Consider the following 16964-nt stretch of genomic DNA (forward strand, 5'->3'; position numbering starts at 1 on the left):
CCTGACATATTACATTCGAGAGTCCTGGCGAATATTATATTAGAGTCAGCATTGACGGTATATTTTGTTCTGATTTGTTCAGCAGTCTTATCCAGCTGGATCATCAGAGTACGTATGGTCAGAAAGTGTCATCAAATGACAGAAAGTAAAATCAGGAAGATTCAGAAGAGTCAAGAAAATTCAAAGTATATTTATCATCAAAGTATGTATGCATACTTTCCAAAGAAAGCCAAAAAAAACAAAGAAACACTATGGAGTTCATTCAGAGGAAACATCAAACGCCCAGCACGCCATAAAAAGAAAAAATCACACAAATGACACAAAAAAATGAGCAAATAACAGACAGAATATTGAATCTCAAACCACAGAGTCCTCGAAACAGTTTAGTTCAGTTCAATTCAATTTAGCACAATATCATTCACTGACTGCAGCTGCAGAGCCAGTCTGTGTCAAATAATTCCAATCAAAATCGGGCTAAAGAGCAATTAAAAAAAAGTAACCAGAAGCACATGTAACATCATCCATAGACCCTGTTTTAAAAAGAGAGCCAGCCTCAATCTACACCAATCAAACCATGCAAAAGACCCAAGACTCCTGCAGTAATGAGTGAGAGGGAGAGGGAGACTGGTCAATGCAGGCAGAAAGCACTGAACACCCGTTTGCCTTCTGCTTTCATCCGTGTTGATTTCAATCTTATTCAATGCTTAAATTGGTGAGATTGGTGATTAATGGAGCCGATCATGGGTTCGCATTTCGCCGTTTTGCAGCACATTCCATTCTCAAACACAGCAAATTCCCCTGGAGACAGCAAAGACACCAGATTGCTCAATTCTCCCAAAAACAAATTGTCAAACTGTAAATTATAGGCACACAGTTTAGTATTAGAAGCAAATTTAAAAGAAGGAGAAGTAGTAATAATTTAATGAAATGTTTCCAGGACATCACTGATGGTCACTGGTGTCATTTTGGAGCTTCAAGTATCCAGCAAGTAAAATCAAAACAATAAAGAACTTAAACTTATGTTCTTCCTTTATGCTGTAACACAGTCTGAAATATTACAAGTGGTTATACAAACAAATACGTAATGAAAGCTAAAACTATACTCTACATGCAAAAACAAAGAGACACAAGAAAACACAAATCACTACTGTAATCCAATGAAAATATTTACTACTTCACTTGGGTAACTTATCGTGGTATAATTATGGAATTTTCTAATTTCAGATCATTTATACCCCACCAATACATCTGTTTTCTCTCTTCCCTTGTTACCTTTTCCATCCATTATTTGTCATCAACTATCATGCACAAGCCTTCTGAAATGGCAACTATTTCTCGGTCAGCACTCTCAGTCCTGATGCAGGATCTTAATCTGAAAATTAGACTGCTGCATTGCCTCCACAGATTCTGCTTGTTCCTCTGAGTTTGGTAAGCAGTTTACGTCTTTTGCTCCAGATTCTGGTATCTATAGACTCTGTATCGACTTCCGTCCTCAGGTCTACCAAATGGCAGTCGTCAAGTGCAAGTCTTACAATTACTGTTCCATTGATTTTCTGTTCACATCAAACTCCAGCACAATGTGGAAAGACTGCCGCACCATTTCAAGATTGATTCTCTGGTCAGGAACTCTTAGTTTGGTGAGGGTGCTTCTTATATCAGACCTACCAAGTAATGTATCCTAACAGTGCTTTGAAAGTAAACAATACTGAAATCATAAAGAGGGCTGTTATAATATGTTTCAAATAACAGTGCCATTCCATAGGAATGAAGGCATGCATTTGCTCTATTGATGGACAAAGTTTTTCCACTGGTACCCAGTTCCAAAATTGATACCCGTCATATCCATTTTAAAGAGTCTGAAGTGAATCGGCTGCAGCAACCAGCTCTATGTCAATAATACTGAAATCTTATAAGTCTTCAGTATCCTAAAAAGAACAAAGCATATTGGTTATATGTAGAAATCAAACATTTTCCCCAATTGCCAGCAGTAGTAAACAGCACTGAACAGAGAAATGGGCAAAATAGACAGTGGGAAGTTTACAACAATCCTTATACCAGATGCATTGTGGGGAATATTCTAATAAAGACAAGCATTTTAAGAAGGGAAAACAAATATCATCCACATGCATTTTCAGAAATAATGCATTAGTTAGCAAAATTAAGGCACATGAAATTAAAGGTTCATAACTGGCTGGGGTAGAAATTCACTTAAGGGCAGGAAACATGAGCAAGGGTTGACATTGGTGCAGTCACTCACAGTCCAGAGACACTCGGCAAGGTAATTTGATGACAAACAATTGGTTTATTGATCATTACAGAATGTCTCTTGGTGCTTCCCACTTCCTCCTCTCTCAGTTCCCCTTTCCCCAACCATGATTCCCCTCTCCCTGCCCACTTCCCACTCTCAACCTGCAATAGAGACCCACATCAGAATCAGGTTTATCATCACACACACGTGTCATGAAAATTGTTTTTTTTTTCTGTAGCAGGAGTACAGTGCACCACATAAATTACTGCAGTACTGTCCAAAGGTCTTCAGCAGACTAGCTATACAGTATACGTACCCAAGGATTTTGCACAGTACTGTATGTGAAAATGTCAGAGCATATTCAGTCAGCAATTCACAACGGGTATGAAATCTAAGTTTCAGAACTAATACCATAGACTGCAAAGGCAGAGATATTATATTGATTCTGGCTATTTGATGGACTATGACTTCAGATACTTCAAAACCACATCTTTAACAGTGGACTTGAACAGCTCTGCCTCTCTCCCTTCTTAAAGTGTGGAGTGACATTTGCAATTTTCCAGCCCTCAAAAACCATTCCAGAATCTTGAAAGATCATTAGTAATGCCACCACAATCGCTTCAGCTACCTCTTTCAGAACCTTGGGTGTAGTCCATCTGGTCCAGACGACTTCAGTTCTTTCATCTTCTCAAGCACTTCTGTAATAGCAATGACACTCATGTCTTCCTCATGAATTTCTGGCATATTGCTAGTGTCTTCCACAGTGAAGACTGATGCAAAATACTTATTAAGTTTATCTGCCATTTCTTTGTCCCCCAACACTACCTCTCCAGCATCATTTTCTAGCAGTCCAACATCCACTCTCGCCCCTCTTTTACTCTTTATATATCTGATAAAAACTTTTGATATCCTCTTTTATATGATTGGCTACCTTACCTTCTTATTTCATCTGTTCTATAAGTAAGCAAGCCAAAAACCCAAGAACTTCTGCAGATAATGGATATCCAGAGCAATGCACACAAAATGCTAGATGAACTCAGCAACTCAGACACCATCCATAGAAATGAATATACTGTTGACGTTTTGGTCTTTTTATAAGGCTTTTTAGTTACCTTCTGTTGGGTTTGAAAAACATCCCAATCTTCTTACTTCACACTAATTTTTGCTGTACTATATGCCCTGTTTTGCTTTTATGCCGTCTTTGACTTCCCTGTCAGCCACAATTGCCTCACCCTCCCTTTTGAATACCTCTTCATCTTTGGGGTGTATCTATCCTGCACCTTCCAATAAGTACCCACAAACTCAGGCCATTGCTGTTCTACCATAATCCCTGCTAGAGTCTGCTTCCAATCAATCTTGGCTAGTTCTTCTATCATTCCTTTAATTCCCTTTCCTCCATTATAACACTGTTATATCTGACTTTAGCTTCTCCCTCTCTAACTGCAAGATGAATTCTATCATATTAAGATCACTGCCTCCCAAGGGCTTCTTTACATTAAGTTCCCTAATCAACTGTGGTTCATTACACAGCATCTAATTGACAACAGCTGATCCCCCAGTGGGTTTAATCACAAGCTGCTCTAAAAAGCCATCTCATAGGCATTCCACAAACTCCCCCTCTTGGGATCCAGCACCAACCTCATTCTCCCAATCTATCTGCACATTAAAGTTCCCATGACTATTGTAATATTGCCCTTTTGACATGCTTTTACCATCTTTCATTGTAATTTCTCTCCTACATCCTGACTACTGTTCAGAGGCCTATATCTGACTCTCACCAGTTTCTTTTTACCCTTGCAGTTTCTTAACTCGACCCACAAGGATTCTACGTCTTCCAGTCCTGTGTCACCACTTTCTCAGGATTAGATTTCATTTTTGTTAACCAACAGATCCACCCTCTGCCTACCAGCCTGTTCTTTCGACACAATATGGATGTTAGGCTCGCAAATATGATGTTCTTTCAGCCACGACCTACAATGTCTACAATGTATATATAATCTCTCACTGCATTACAAAATTATGTACCTTATTCTGTATATGGCGTGCATTCAAATATAACACCTTCAGTCCTGCATTCATCACACTTAACAATTTTGCCACCTTGTTGCACTTCATCTCATCCAATTGATTGCAATTTTGCCCTATTATCCACCTGCTCTTCCTCACAGACTCACTACACAATGTTTTGACTTGTATACCAACTGCCCCATCCTCAGCACAATCACCTCAGTTCCCATCCCCTGCCAAATTAGTTTAAACACTCACTAGCAGCCTTAGCAAACCTGCCCAAAGGATTTTGGTCCTGCTCGAGTTCATGTGTAACCCGCCATTTTCATACAGGTCCCACCTTCACCAGAAAAGATCCTAATGATCCAGACATCTGAAATCCTGTCCCCTGCACCATGTCCTCAGCTACTCAGTCATCAGTACAATCATCCTATTACTGCCTGATAACCACGTGCCAGGAGTACTCCAAGTATTACTACCTTGGAGGTCCTGAGTTTCAGCTTGTTCCCTCACTCCCTACACTCACTTAACAGGACCTCTTCCCCCTTTCTACCCATGTCATTGGTGACATTTATGTACCACAATGTCTGGCTGATCACACTCTCTCTTGAAAATCCTCTGCAGCTGCTTTCAAACATCCTGCACTCTAGCGCCAGGGAGGTAACACACCATTCTGGTGTGCCTTTCATGGTCACAGAATCTCCTGGCCACCCCTGTAACTGTCGAGTCTCCGATGACATGACTGCATCCTTCCTGGCAGAGCATCGGAGCCGGACACAGTGCCATGGGCCTGGCTGCTGCTGCAGCACCCTGGTAGGCCATCCACCCTCCACTCGGCAGCATCCAAAGGGGCACACTTGTTGCTGAGGGAGATGGTCACAGGGGAATGGACTTCAGGAAGGGTAAGACGAAGGAACACACACCAATCCAAATAGAGGGATCAGAAGTGGAGAAAGAGCACAGTTTCAAGTTCCTGGGTGTCAAGATTGCTGAGGATCTAACCTGGTCCCAACATATCAATTGTCATGTGTGACACCAAGCAGAGCTACCGGACGGATTATGCTAATGAGAGAGATAACAGAAGATAATGGAGAGACATTCAAAATGCTAATGAGAGAGAAGACAGAAATTAACGAGAAAGAAACACAATTCAGATATTGACCGACCAGTTGCTTTGAATCTGAACTGTTTGAAGTTTGATGGACAAGTGATACCCCATCAGGGGGACAAAAGGAGCAGGTTTGCTAAGGCACGACACACGCCACGAGACCCTGGAGAGAGCAGTGTGCCCCCACAAGTAGTGGGAGTTTGGAGGACCAGTTCGCGGGAATTGGTCAGAGGCTCACTGGGTGTAAAGGTACGATTGGTGGGATCCTGGGGTGTGTGTCCGCCCTTGCCTAGGTGCCGGGTTCACCGTGGAAGAACGATCGTATCCGGAATGGAGGGGTCACAGTCGGTGACCACAGTGGGATTAGAAGACAAAGGTCTGCCTGAAACCAACTGCATATCTATCTATCTCTCTCTCTCTCTCTCTCTCTCTCTCTCTCTCTCTCTCTCTCTCCCCCCCCCGCCCCCCCTCCCTCCCTCTCCCCCCCCCACCCACTGGTACAACAACAGCGATTACTTCGAACTAATTAAATTACACAACATCTTTAATAAAACTTTATTAGTTCCTAGTAATCACAGACTCCAACGAGCGTTCCATTTCTGCTGGTTTGACAACCCAGTTACAGGGTACGTAACATAAGTGGGGATTTCCTCCGGGATTTTGAATGCCAAAATTTGGGACTGGGTAAATTGATTGGATTAAAATTCCCCCCAAAAAAAGAAGGCAAACAGCAGAAATGGAGATTGAGGAATTTCTAAAGGCGCCAACCTTGGAGGCATTAGAGGATGCCAGGAAATCAGAATTGGCGACTGTTGCCAAATGGTTCTATCTTTTTAAGGGGAAGCCGACAATGAGGAGAGCAGAGATGCACAGAGCTATCATTGAGCACTATGTATCTAAAGGTGTGTTTCCCCAAGGGGAGCTGGAGGTGGTATCTATGAGCAAACCTGGTGGAGAAGCAGTGCAGCTGCAAATGGAAAAATTAAGACTTGAGCACAAGTTTCAAGTAAAGCAGCTGGAATGAGAAGAGAAGCAGTTAGAACGGGAGGAGAGAATAGAGCAGCTAGAACGAGAAGAGAGAGAGAAGGAAAGGGAGTTTGAGCTTGAGAAGTTAAGGATTCCACTAGACAGGGCCCAAATGCCAAACCAAGGTGGAGGGTTCAGGCGACCCAGGAGGTTAGGTTGGTTCCCCCATTTGAGGAGGCCGATGTTGATCGGCACTTTCTACATTTTGAAAAAGTCGCTGCAAGTCAGGACTGGCCGAGGGATAAGTGGGCTGTTTTGCTTCAGAGCGTGCTGAAAGGGAAGGCTCAACAAGCTAACTTGGCATTGTCAGCAGAAGATGCCTAGAGGTATGATGTAGTGAATGAGGCTATACTCAGGATTTTTGAGTTGGTCCCGGAGGCATACCGGCAAAGGTACCGGAATGTGAGGAAGCAGTGGGGCCGCATGTATTTAGAGTTTGCCCGTGAGATGCAGATGTATTGTGAGCTTTGGTGCGCCTCAAAAGGGGTCAGTGGGGATTATGACAGACTGCTACAGCTAATACTGATTGAGCAATTTAAAGGTTGTGTCCCTGAAGGTATGAGGCCCTATCTAGATGAGAAAGAGGCAGAAACCTTAGCCGCGACTGCTAAGTTAGCGGATGGGTTTGCGTTAACACACAAAGCAAAGTTTATCCCGAGTTAGAGCTACCAGAAGGGTAGTCAAGAGGGCAGAGAAAATCCGCCTGAAAAGCCAGAAAGTAAGCCGGGGACTAGTGAGAAGGATGAGGAAGACAGGAAGCAGTTTGGTAGGAAGTCTCCTGGGGTCGTATGCTATAACTGTGGGAAAGCCAGTCACATTGCGTCCAGGTGTTTTACCCCAAAGAAGGTACGGGGAAAGGAAAAACGACGACTCTGACCGGCTGTATTGAGCCGGCAAACAAACCGCTAGGGGAGAAGAGGTCTGATAGAGTTCAGGAAGGGCGCGAGAAGTTTATTTCAGCCGGATTGGTGTTGGTGAAGCAGCAGTCAAACCCGCTTCCAGTACGGATCTGGAGAGACACTGGGGCTTGTCAGTCATTGATCTTAAGGAGGGTGTTAGACTTTAGTTCAGAGACCGAGACTGGGGAAGTCAGTGTGATAAAAGGCATTGGGAAAGGGACTGAAGCAGTACCTTTGCACCAGATACACCTAAAAAGTGACTTAGTCTCCAGACCGGTCACAATAGGGGTGAGGCCCGAATTACTGATGGAAGACGTGGAGGTCTTACTCCGTAACGACCTTGCAGGTGGAGATGTGTACCCAGCAGTAAAGCTGACAAGCAAGCCTGCCAGGACTGAGGACCCACCCATGGACTCACAGGTTTATCCCGTTTGCGCAGTAACTCGGCGCATGTCCAGAAAGGCTGCCGATGCGAATGTAGATTTAGCCGAGATGTTTTTACCAGCCTTATAACAGGAGGGGTTAGAAAGTGAAAAGGAGGAGCATCGTGTCGGAAGAAAGTGAGGTAGATTTATCATTAGCAAGGAAGAAATTTATACAGGCACAGGAATGAGACGAGGAGCTGATGGTTTTGACGGAGACAGTTCTCTCCAAAGCAGAAATAAAAAGGGAATCAGTGGGCTATTACGTGAAGGAGGGAGTACTGATGAGGAAGTGGAGACCAAGTACCATGCCCGCACATGAGGAATGGGGGGTGGTACACCAGGTGGTCGTGCCAAAAATTTATAAGGATGAGATTTTTAACCTGGCCCACAAGATACCCCTCAGTGGACATTTTGGGGTGAGGAAGACAGTCGATAGAATTATGAAAGAGTTTTACTGGCCGAACATGAGGAAGGATATTATTGAGTATTGTAGACGTGAGCCGAGACAGTTAGAGCCTATTAATATGTTAAAAGCTTACCACAATCAGAAAGCAGATCTAGTCAGTGTTATCACGAAAATTAATGAGGTTGGGGTACCAAATGATAAGGGGAAAACCCATCTTGAAAAGATAAATATGGTGCCGACTAGATTGGAGAACTCTATTGTTTTGGCCAACTTTGCTGATAGGTCTCTCACTTAATCCCTGAACAGAGTGAGCCGCTGATAAAGCTAATTAACCGGAATGCAGAAGTATGTCCAGATGTTCCGAGGCGAGGCAAGGGGATGGTACGTGATGTTGTTGTCACATCAGATCAGCCTATTAAGCAACACCCCTATAGGATGATTAATTCAGTGATAAAAAGGTTAAAGAACGCAGAAGCGTATTTTGACGATTTAGTGGTCTGGAGCGACACATGGGAGGAGCACATTGTGGCAGTAGAGGAACTGTTTAAACGGCTGTCTGAAGCCAACCTGACAGTGAACCTCGCGAAAAGTGAGTTCAGCCACGCTGAGGTCACTTATCTGGGGTATGTGGTAGGACAGGGGCAGCTGGCACCGATGCAGGCTAAGGTTCAGGCTATCTCTGAAGTTCCTATCCCGACAGACAAGAGAGCCCTGAGAAGGCTCTTGGGGATGGTGGGGTACTATCAGAAGTTCTGCAAAAACTTTGCAGGTATTACCCACCCTCTTACTAAGCTCTTGCCGAAGAATGCAAAGTTTGTGTGGAACGATCTTTGTCAACAAGCCTTTGAGAGTCTGAAGGCGATTCTGTGTCACCACCCTGTATTGAATGCGCCTGACTTTTCAAAACCCTTCTCCCTAGCAACAGATGCTAGCGATGAAGTGGCAGGGGCGGTGCTGTTGCAGACAGGCAAAGAGGATTGAACACCCAGTGGCTTATTTTTCTAAGAAGTTTAATGCCCATCAGAGAAATTATTCCACTGTGGAGAAGGAATTACTGGCAATCATACTAGCATTACAACATTTTGAGGTTTATATTTGTCCGGCACGGAAACGACTGATAATTTACACTGATCACAATTCATTAGTGTTTTTGGCCACAATGAAGGATAAAAACAAACGCTTACTAAGTCGGAGCCTGGTCTTACAGGAATTTGATATTAAGATAAAACATATAAAAGGAACGGACAATGTGATTGCTGATTGTCTGTCAAAGTGTTAAAACTTAAAGTTCTCTGCATTAGCCGAATAGCTGATGACTACCTGTATACTAGTGTGTATCTTATAATATGCATTCATGCCCATAATTTTTACCCCAGTAAAATTCCTTTTAAGGGTGGGGGTGTCATGTGTGACGCCAAGCAGAGCAACCGGACTGATGATTCCAATGAGAGAGATAACAGAAGACAATGGAGAAACATTCAAAATGCTAATGAGAGAGAAGACAGAGATTAACGAGAAAGAAACACAATTCAGATATTGACCAACCAGTTGCCTTGAACCTGAACTGTTTGAAGTTTGATGGACAGGTGATACCCCAGCAGGGGGATAAAAGGAGCAGGTTTGCTAAGGCACGACACACACCACGAGACCCTGGAAAGAGCAGTGTGCCCCCACAAGTGGTGGGAGTTTGGAGGACCGGTTCGTGGGAACCAATCAGAGGCTCACAGGGTGTAAAGGTACAATCGGTGGGAACCTGGGGTGTGTGTCTGCCCTTGCCTGGGTGCCGGGTTCACCGCGGAAGAACGATCGTATCCGGAACGGAGGGATCAAAGTCGGTGACCACAGCGGGATTAGAAGACATCAAAAGGTCTGCCTGAAACCAACTGCATCTCTCTCCCTCTCTCCAATGGTACGACAACAGCAATTACTTCGAACTGCACTAAACTGAACTGAACTCTGCTTCACTTAAGACTGATCATTTTACCCCTAGACTGAGACAGAGCTTGGCTGATTCCTACTACCCTAGTTCTGTGTATATGTGTGTATTATCATTGCTAACCTGTTACATTTATATCCTTACGATTAGTGTACTGTATTACTTCTTTCTTTAATAAAACTTTATTCGTTCCTGGTGATCACAGACTCCAATGAGCATTCCATTTCTGCTGGTTTGGCAACCCATTTACAGGGTGCGTAACACAATGCAGTTACAAAAAAGGCAAGACAGCGACTATACTTCATTAGGAATTTGAAGAGATTGGTATGTCAACAAGTACACTCAAAAATTACTATAGATGTACCGTGGACAGCATTCTGACAGGCTGCATCACTGTCTGGTATGGAGGGTCTACTGCACAGAACCGAAAGAAGCTGCAGAGGGTTGTAAATTTAGTTGGCTCCATCTTGAGTGCTAGCCTACAAAGTACCCAGAGCATCTTCAAGGAGCAGTGTCTCAGAAAGGCAGCGTCCATTATTAATGACCTCCAGCACCCAGGGCATGCCCTTTTCTCACTGTTATCATCAGGTAGGAGGTACAGAAGCCTGGAGGCCCACACTCAGCGATTCAGGAACAGCTTCTTCCCCTCTGCCATCTGATTCCTAAATGGACATTGTACCTGTGAACACTAGCTCACTTTTTTTAATATATATTATTTCTGTTTTCTGCATGATTTTCAATCTATTCAATATATGTATACTGTAATTGATTTATTTATTATTATTTTGTTTTTTCTTCTATATCATGTATTGCATTGAACTGTTGCTGCTAAGTTAACAAATTTCATGACACATGCTGGTGATAATAAACCTGATTCTGATTCTAACCCCTGTTCTAAGAGCTTACTCCCCTTAGCCCTCCAGATCTTCATGATTATATTCTAGAACTCACTGATTGTACTATGGTTAAAACTATATCAGTCAAAGCTTTTAGATGTCAATTATTCAGACAAATGAGAAAAAGCAATTTGCATGTCAGTGAGCGGTAGGGTGCAGAAAGCAGTGGAATGAAACTGACGGGATATCTGTAATAAACCTGGCATAAATCTGATGGGCCAAATGGCCTCCTTTTGCATTGTAACAATTCTATGGAACAACAGATTTTAGAATTACTTTAAATTATCAAACATTTGGTACATGCTCAATAATATTGCTCCCCCAAACCACTCTCTGCCTGAAGCCAGATTTACATCTCATTTTTATAAATACATATTAAATTATACATATTATAACTGAGTTTTAGCCAATAGCAGACAATTAGATGATAACATACCTGCTGTCTTACTTCAATGCTTGCATTTCTGTTTCTGTCTATAACAAATAAAATAAACCTTTATAAATTCTAGATAGTTAACAAAGAACATTGTTTCTTTGAATGTGGAAACTATACAAAGGGTGCAGAGATTTACAAGGATGTTGCCTGGATTGGGAAGCATGCCTTATGAAAATAGGTTGAGTGAATTTGGCCCTTTCTCCTTGGAGCGACAGAGGTTGAGAGGTGACCTGATAGAGGTGTATAAGTTGATGAGAGGCATTGACTGTGTGGATATTCAGAGGCTATTTCCCAGGGCTGAAATGGCTAACACGAGAGAGCACAGTTTTAAGGTGCTTGGAAGTAGGTACGGAGATGTCAGGGGTAAGTTTTTTTTTTAAAAACGCAGAGAGTGATGGGTGCGTGGAATGGGCTGCCAGTGACGGTGGTGGAGGCAGGTACGTTAGGGTCTTTTAAGAGACTCCTGGACAGCAACTTGGAGCTTAGAAAAATAGAAGGTTATGGGTAAACTTAGGTAACTTCTAAAATAAGTACATATTCAGCACAGCATTATGGGCCAAAGGGTCTGTATTGTGCTGTAGGTTTTCTATGTTTCTCATCACCATTTTTCTGTGGAAAAGTCAGATTTGACACAATCTCTCTTATATTTTGGTCCAGGTTAATGTGATTTCCCTATAGCTGTAATTGAACATACTGTAGGGATTTTAGGGACAACAGACATTAGAAGAGGCTAAATCATCAAAGGAAAAATCATTTTACTCATTTTGTGGGGCTGATTTCATTGGGTGTACTGTGAAATAATCTTTAGGTGCTCTGTGACTTTAAGACCTTAAGAACACAATGAGCGGAATTATGCCATTCAGCGCATCAAGTCTGTTCCGCCATTCCATCATGTTAAATCCTGGATCCCACGCAACCCCATACACCAGCCTTCTCACCCTATCCTTTGATGCCCTGACCAATCAGGAAACTATCAACCTTCACTTTAAATATAGCCACAGATGTGGCCTCCACTGTGGCCTTGGCAGAGCATTCCACGGACATTCTATACTCTCCAGCTGAAATAAACTTGCTCCTTCCCTCAGCTCTAAAAGATCACCCCTCAATTTTGAGGTTATGCCCTGTAGATCTGGATAAGCCTACCATTGGAAACATCCTTTCCACATCCACCTTATGTAGTCCTTTCATCATTCAGTATGAAGAAAACCACCTCCGCTCAAACCCATCAAAGACGCAAGCTTGTGCATTCCACCTCAGGAACTGTGAAGCCAAATGACAGCTTAAAGTAATCCGGTGTGGAGCAACACTGACGCATTGCGAGCACCCTATCTACTTAGGAGTCACCCTTGACAGATGCCTCACTTTCAAGAATCACATCAGTAAGTCAAAGGCAAAAGTGAGCGCACAAAACAACGTCCTGAATAAGCTCACTAACACAAAACGGGGAGCAAGATTGAAAACATTGCAAGCACTTGCTCTTTGCTATCCCACTGCCGAATATGCCTGCCCTGCATGGGAAACATCTACTCATTCTAAGAAGATGGATGCTGTTCTGAATGCAAATTGCCAACTTATCACACATTGTTTAAAACCAACAAACACCAGCAGCCTATATATCCTGGCGGGTATCGCTCCCCCGATATAAGAAGAAAGATATCCAGCAAGAAAGAAAGACTCCATCAAACATCAGATCAGGGGCACCCTCTAAATGGTCATACTTCTACACGCAGCCGCCTAGAGTCAAGGAAGAGCTTCCTGAACGGCGTTGTTCCATTACAATCAACCGCATCGCCTTGTGGAAAGACTGGCTCGCCAGTCTCAAACAACCGCCAACGATGGAAATTCCACCAGATGAAAGCCTTCCCCCAGGAGCTAATTGCAACTGGGCAGCCTAGAAGTGTTTAACAGACTTAGGATTGGTGTAGGTCGTTCAAAGGTGTCACTAAGCAAATGGGGATATACAACCAGCCTGACAACTTGTGAATGTGGAACTCAGCCACAAACTACACAAGATCTCCTGCAATGCCCATCACTAGAGGAACCCTGTACTCTTGCAGATCTTACTGAATTCAACAACAAGGCACAAAAATGTGTCCAGTTCTGGCTGGGCCATGTATGGACTGTCCGTGGACACGATAAGAAGAAGAACATTCAGTAGGTTTTAGTGAGATCCCCCTGCATTTTTCTGAATTCCAGTGAGTACAGGCCCAAAGCTGCCAAATGTTCCTCATATGTTAACCACTTCATTCCTAGAATCATCCTTTGAACCTCCTCTGGACTCTCTCCAATGAAAACACATCCTTTCTGAGATATGGGGCCCAATACTGTTGACAATACTCCAAGTGCGACCTGAGTTGGTCTTATGAAACCTCAGTATCATCTCCTTAGTTTGCACATATTCTATTCCCCTTGAAATAAGGGCCAACATTGCACTTGCCTTCTTTACCACAGACTCAACCTGTATATTAACCTACTGGGAGTCTTGCACAAGGACTCCTAATTCCCTCTGAAACTCTGATGTTTGAATTTTCTACCCATTTAGATAATAGTTCATACTATTGCTCATTTTACCAAAATGCATTATCATACATTTCCCAACACTGTATTCCATCTGCCACTTCTTTGCCTATTCTTCCAATTTGTCTAAGTCCTGCTGCAATCACTTTGCTTCCTCAGCACTACCTACCCCTCTGCCTATCATTGCATCATCTGCAAGCTTTGTCACAAAGCCCTCAATTCCATTATCTAAATCATTCACAAAGGATGTTAAAAGTATCTGTCCCAGTACTGACCCCTGAGGAACACCATTAGTCACTGGCAGCCGACCTGAAAATGCCCCCTTTATTCCCACTCACTGCCTCCTGCCTGTCAGCCATTCCTCTATTCATTCCAGTATTTTTCCTGTAACGCCACAGGATTTAATCTTGTTAAATAAATAATTTTATTTGGGAATAAACTTCTGGACTCAACAGAGCACAGAATATGGATATACATAGTGCTAAAACGTTTGTGAACCCTGGAGAAATATCTCTATTTCTGCATAAATATGACCTAAATGTGATCAGATCTTCACAAGAACCAGATAAAGAGAACCTAATTAAATAAAGAGCACAAAAAAATATTATATTTGTTCACTTATTTATTGAGAAAAATTATACAATATGACATGTGTCTCTTGGAAAATGTATGTGAGTTCTGGGATAATGCCTTCCACAAAAGGTATTTGGAGTCCAGAGTTCCAATCAATGAGATGAGATTGGAGGTGAGAGTTGTAGAAGTGCCCTGCCCTACAGAACAGACAAACAAGGTCAGGTTAATAGAACATAGAATGGTACAGCACAGTACAGGCCCTTTGGCCCACAATGTTCTGCTGACCCTTAAACCCTGCCTCCCATATAACCCCCCACCTTAAATTCCTCCATATACCTGTCCAGTAGTCTCTTAAATTTCACTAGTGTATCTGCCACTACCACTGACTCAGGCAATGCATCCCACTCACCAAACACTCTCTGAGTAAAGTACCTTCCTCTAATATCCCCCTGGAACTTCCCACCCCTTAACTTAAAGCCATGTCCTCTTGTATTGAGCAGTGGTGCCCTGGGGAAGAGGCGCTGGCTGTCCACTCTATCTATTCCTCTTAATATCTTGTATACCTCGATCATGTCTCCTCTTATTCTCCTTCTCTCCAGAGAGTAAAGCCCTAGCTCCCTTAATCTCTGATCATAATGCATACTCTCTAAACCAGGCAGCATCCTGGTAAATCTCCTCTGTACCCTTTCCAATGCTTCCACATCCTTCCTATAATGAGGCGACCAGAACTGGTCACAGTACTCCAAGTGTGGCCTAACCAGAGTTTTCAAGAGCTGCATCATTACCTCGCGACTCTTAAACTCTATCCCTAAACTTATGATAGCTAACACCCCATAAGCTTTCATAACTACCCTATTTACCTGTGAGGCAACTTTCAGGGATCTGTGGACATGTACCCCCGGATCCCTCTGCTCCTCCACACTACCAAGTATCCTGCCATTTACTTTGTATTCTGCCTTGGAGTTCGTCCTTCCAAAGTGTACTACCTCACACTTCTCCGGGTTGAACACCATCTGCCAATTCTCAGGCCACTTCTGCATCCTATCAATGTCTCTCTGCAATCTTTGACAATCCTCTACACTATCTACAACACCACCAACCTTTGTGTCATCTGCAAACTTGCCAACCCACCCTTCTACCCCCACATCCAGGTCTTTAATAAAAATCACGACAAGTGGAGGTTCCAGAACCGATACTTGTGGAACAAACCGAGTCACAACCTTCCAATCCAAAAGTACTTCCTCCACCATGACCCTTTGCTTTCTGCAGGCAAGCCAATTCTGAATCCACCTGGCCAAACTTCCCTGGATCCCATGCCTTCTGATTTTCTGAATAAGCCTACCGTGTGGAACCTTGTCAAATGCCTTACTAAAATCCATGTCGATTACATCCACTGTACTACCCTCATCTATATGCCTGGTCACCTCCTCAAAGAATTCTATCAGGCTTGTTAGACATGATCTGCCCTTCACAAAGCCATGCTGACAGTCCCTGATCAAACCATGATTCTCTAAATGCCCATTGATCCCATCTCTAAAAATCTTTTTCAACAGCTTTCCCACCACAGGGATAAGGCTCACTGGTCTATAATTACCCGGATTATTCCTACTACCTTATTTCTGAACAAGGACACAACATTCGCCTCCCTCCAATCCTCCGGTACCATTCCCGTGGACAATGAAGACAGGAAGATCCTAACCAGAGTCTCAGCAATCTCTTCCCTTGCCTCGTGGAGCAACCTGTGGAATATTCCATCAGGCCCCAGGGACTTATCCATCCTAATGTCTTTTAACAACTCCAACACCTCCTCTCCCTTAATATCAACATGCTCCAGAACATCAACCTCACTCATATTGTGCTCACCATCATCAAGTTCCCTCCGATTGGTGAATATCGAAGAGAAGTATTCATTGAGGACCTCGCTCACTTCCGCAGACTCCAGGCTCATCTTCCCACCTTTATCTCCAATCGGTCCTACCTTCATTCCTCATCCTTTTGTTCTTCACAAATTTGTAGAATGCCTTGGGGTTTTCCTTTACCCTACTTGTCAAGGCCTTCTCATGGCCCCATTCTTGCTCTCCTCAGCCCCTTCCTAAGCTCCTTTCTTGCTACCCTATATTCCTCAATAGACCCATCTGATCCTTGCTTCCTGAACCTTATGTATCCTGCCTTCTTCCACCAGACTAGGTTTTCCACCTCACTTGTCACCCATGGTTCTTTCACCCTACCATTCTTTATCTTCCTCACTGGGACAAATTTATCCCTAACATTCTGCAAGAGATCCCTAAACATCGACCACACGTCCATAGTACATTTCTCTGCAAAAACTTCATCCCAATTCACACCCGCAAGTTCTAGCCTTATAGCCTCATAATTTGCCCTTCCCCAATTAAAAATTTTCCTGTCCTCTCTGATAATTTCCATGATAATGCTAAAGGCCAGGGACCGGTGGTCACTGTCCCCCAGATGCTCACCCACTGAGAGATC

The 16964-nt window shown here is 43.3% G+C and overlaps 1 protein-coding gene across 4 annotated transcripts in view; it reads right to left on the minus strand.

The window, feature by feature from the left end:
• Nucleotides 1–245: 245 nt before the first annotated feature.
• LOC134346701 (hemicentin-1-like) overlaps nucleotides 246–16964 on the minus strand; it is a 65561-nt gene continuing 48842 nt past the window's right edge. For 2 of the 4 annotated variants that reach the window (XR_010017993.1, XR_010017992.1), the window contains 3 exons: nucleotides 11388–11425; nucleotides 2877–2946; nucleotides 246–1925 (listed from right to left, as the gene is read on the minus strand). Coding sequence is in view for 2 of the 4 variants with exons in the window: in XM_063048256.1 (XP_062904326.1) it covers nucleotides 1908–1925; nucleotides 11388–11425 (56 nt within the window). In the remaining 2 variants the exon portion in view is untranslated. The remainder of the gene's footprint in view (nucleotides 1926–2876; nucleotides 2947–11387; nucleotides 11426–16964) is intronic. The other 2 variants (XM_063048256.1, XM_063048255.1) reach the window with 2 other exon arrangements.

Source organism: Mobula hypostoma, chromosome 5, assembly GCF_963921235.1.
Source record: "Mobula hypostoma chromosome 5, sMobHyp1.1, whole genome shotgun sequence".
Classification (NCBI taxonomy): Eukaryota; Metazoa; Chordata; class Chondrichthyes; order Myliobatiformes; family Myliobatidae; genus Mobula; species Mobula hypostoma.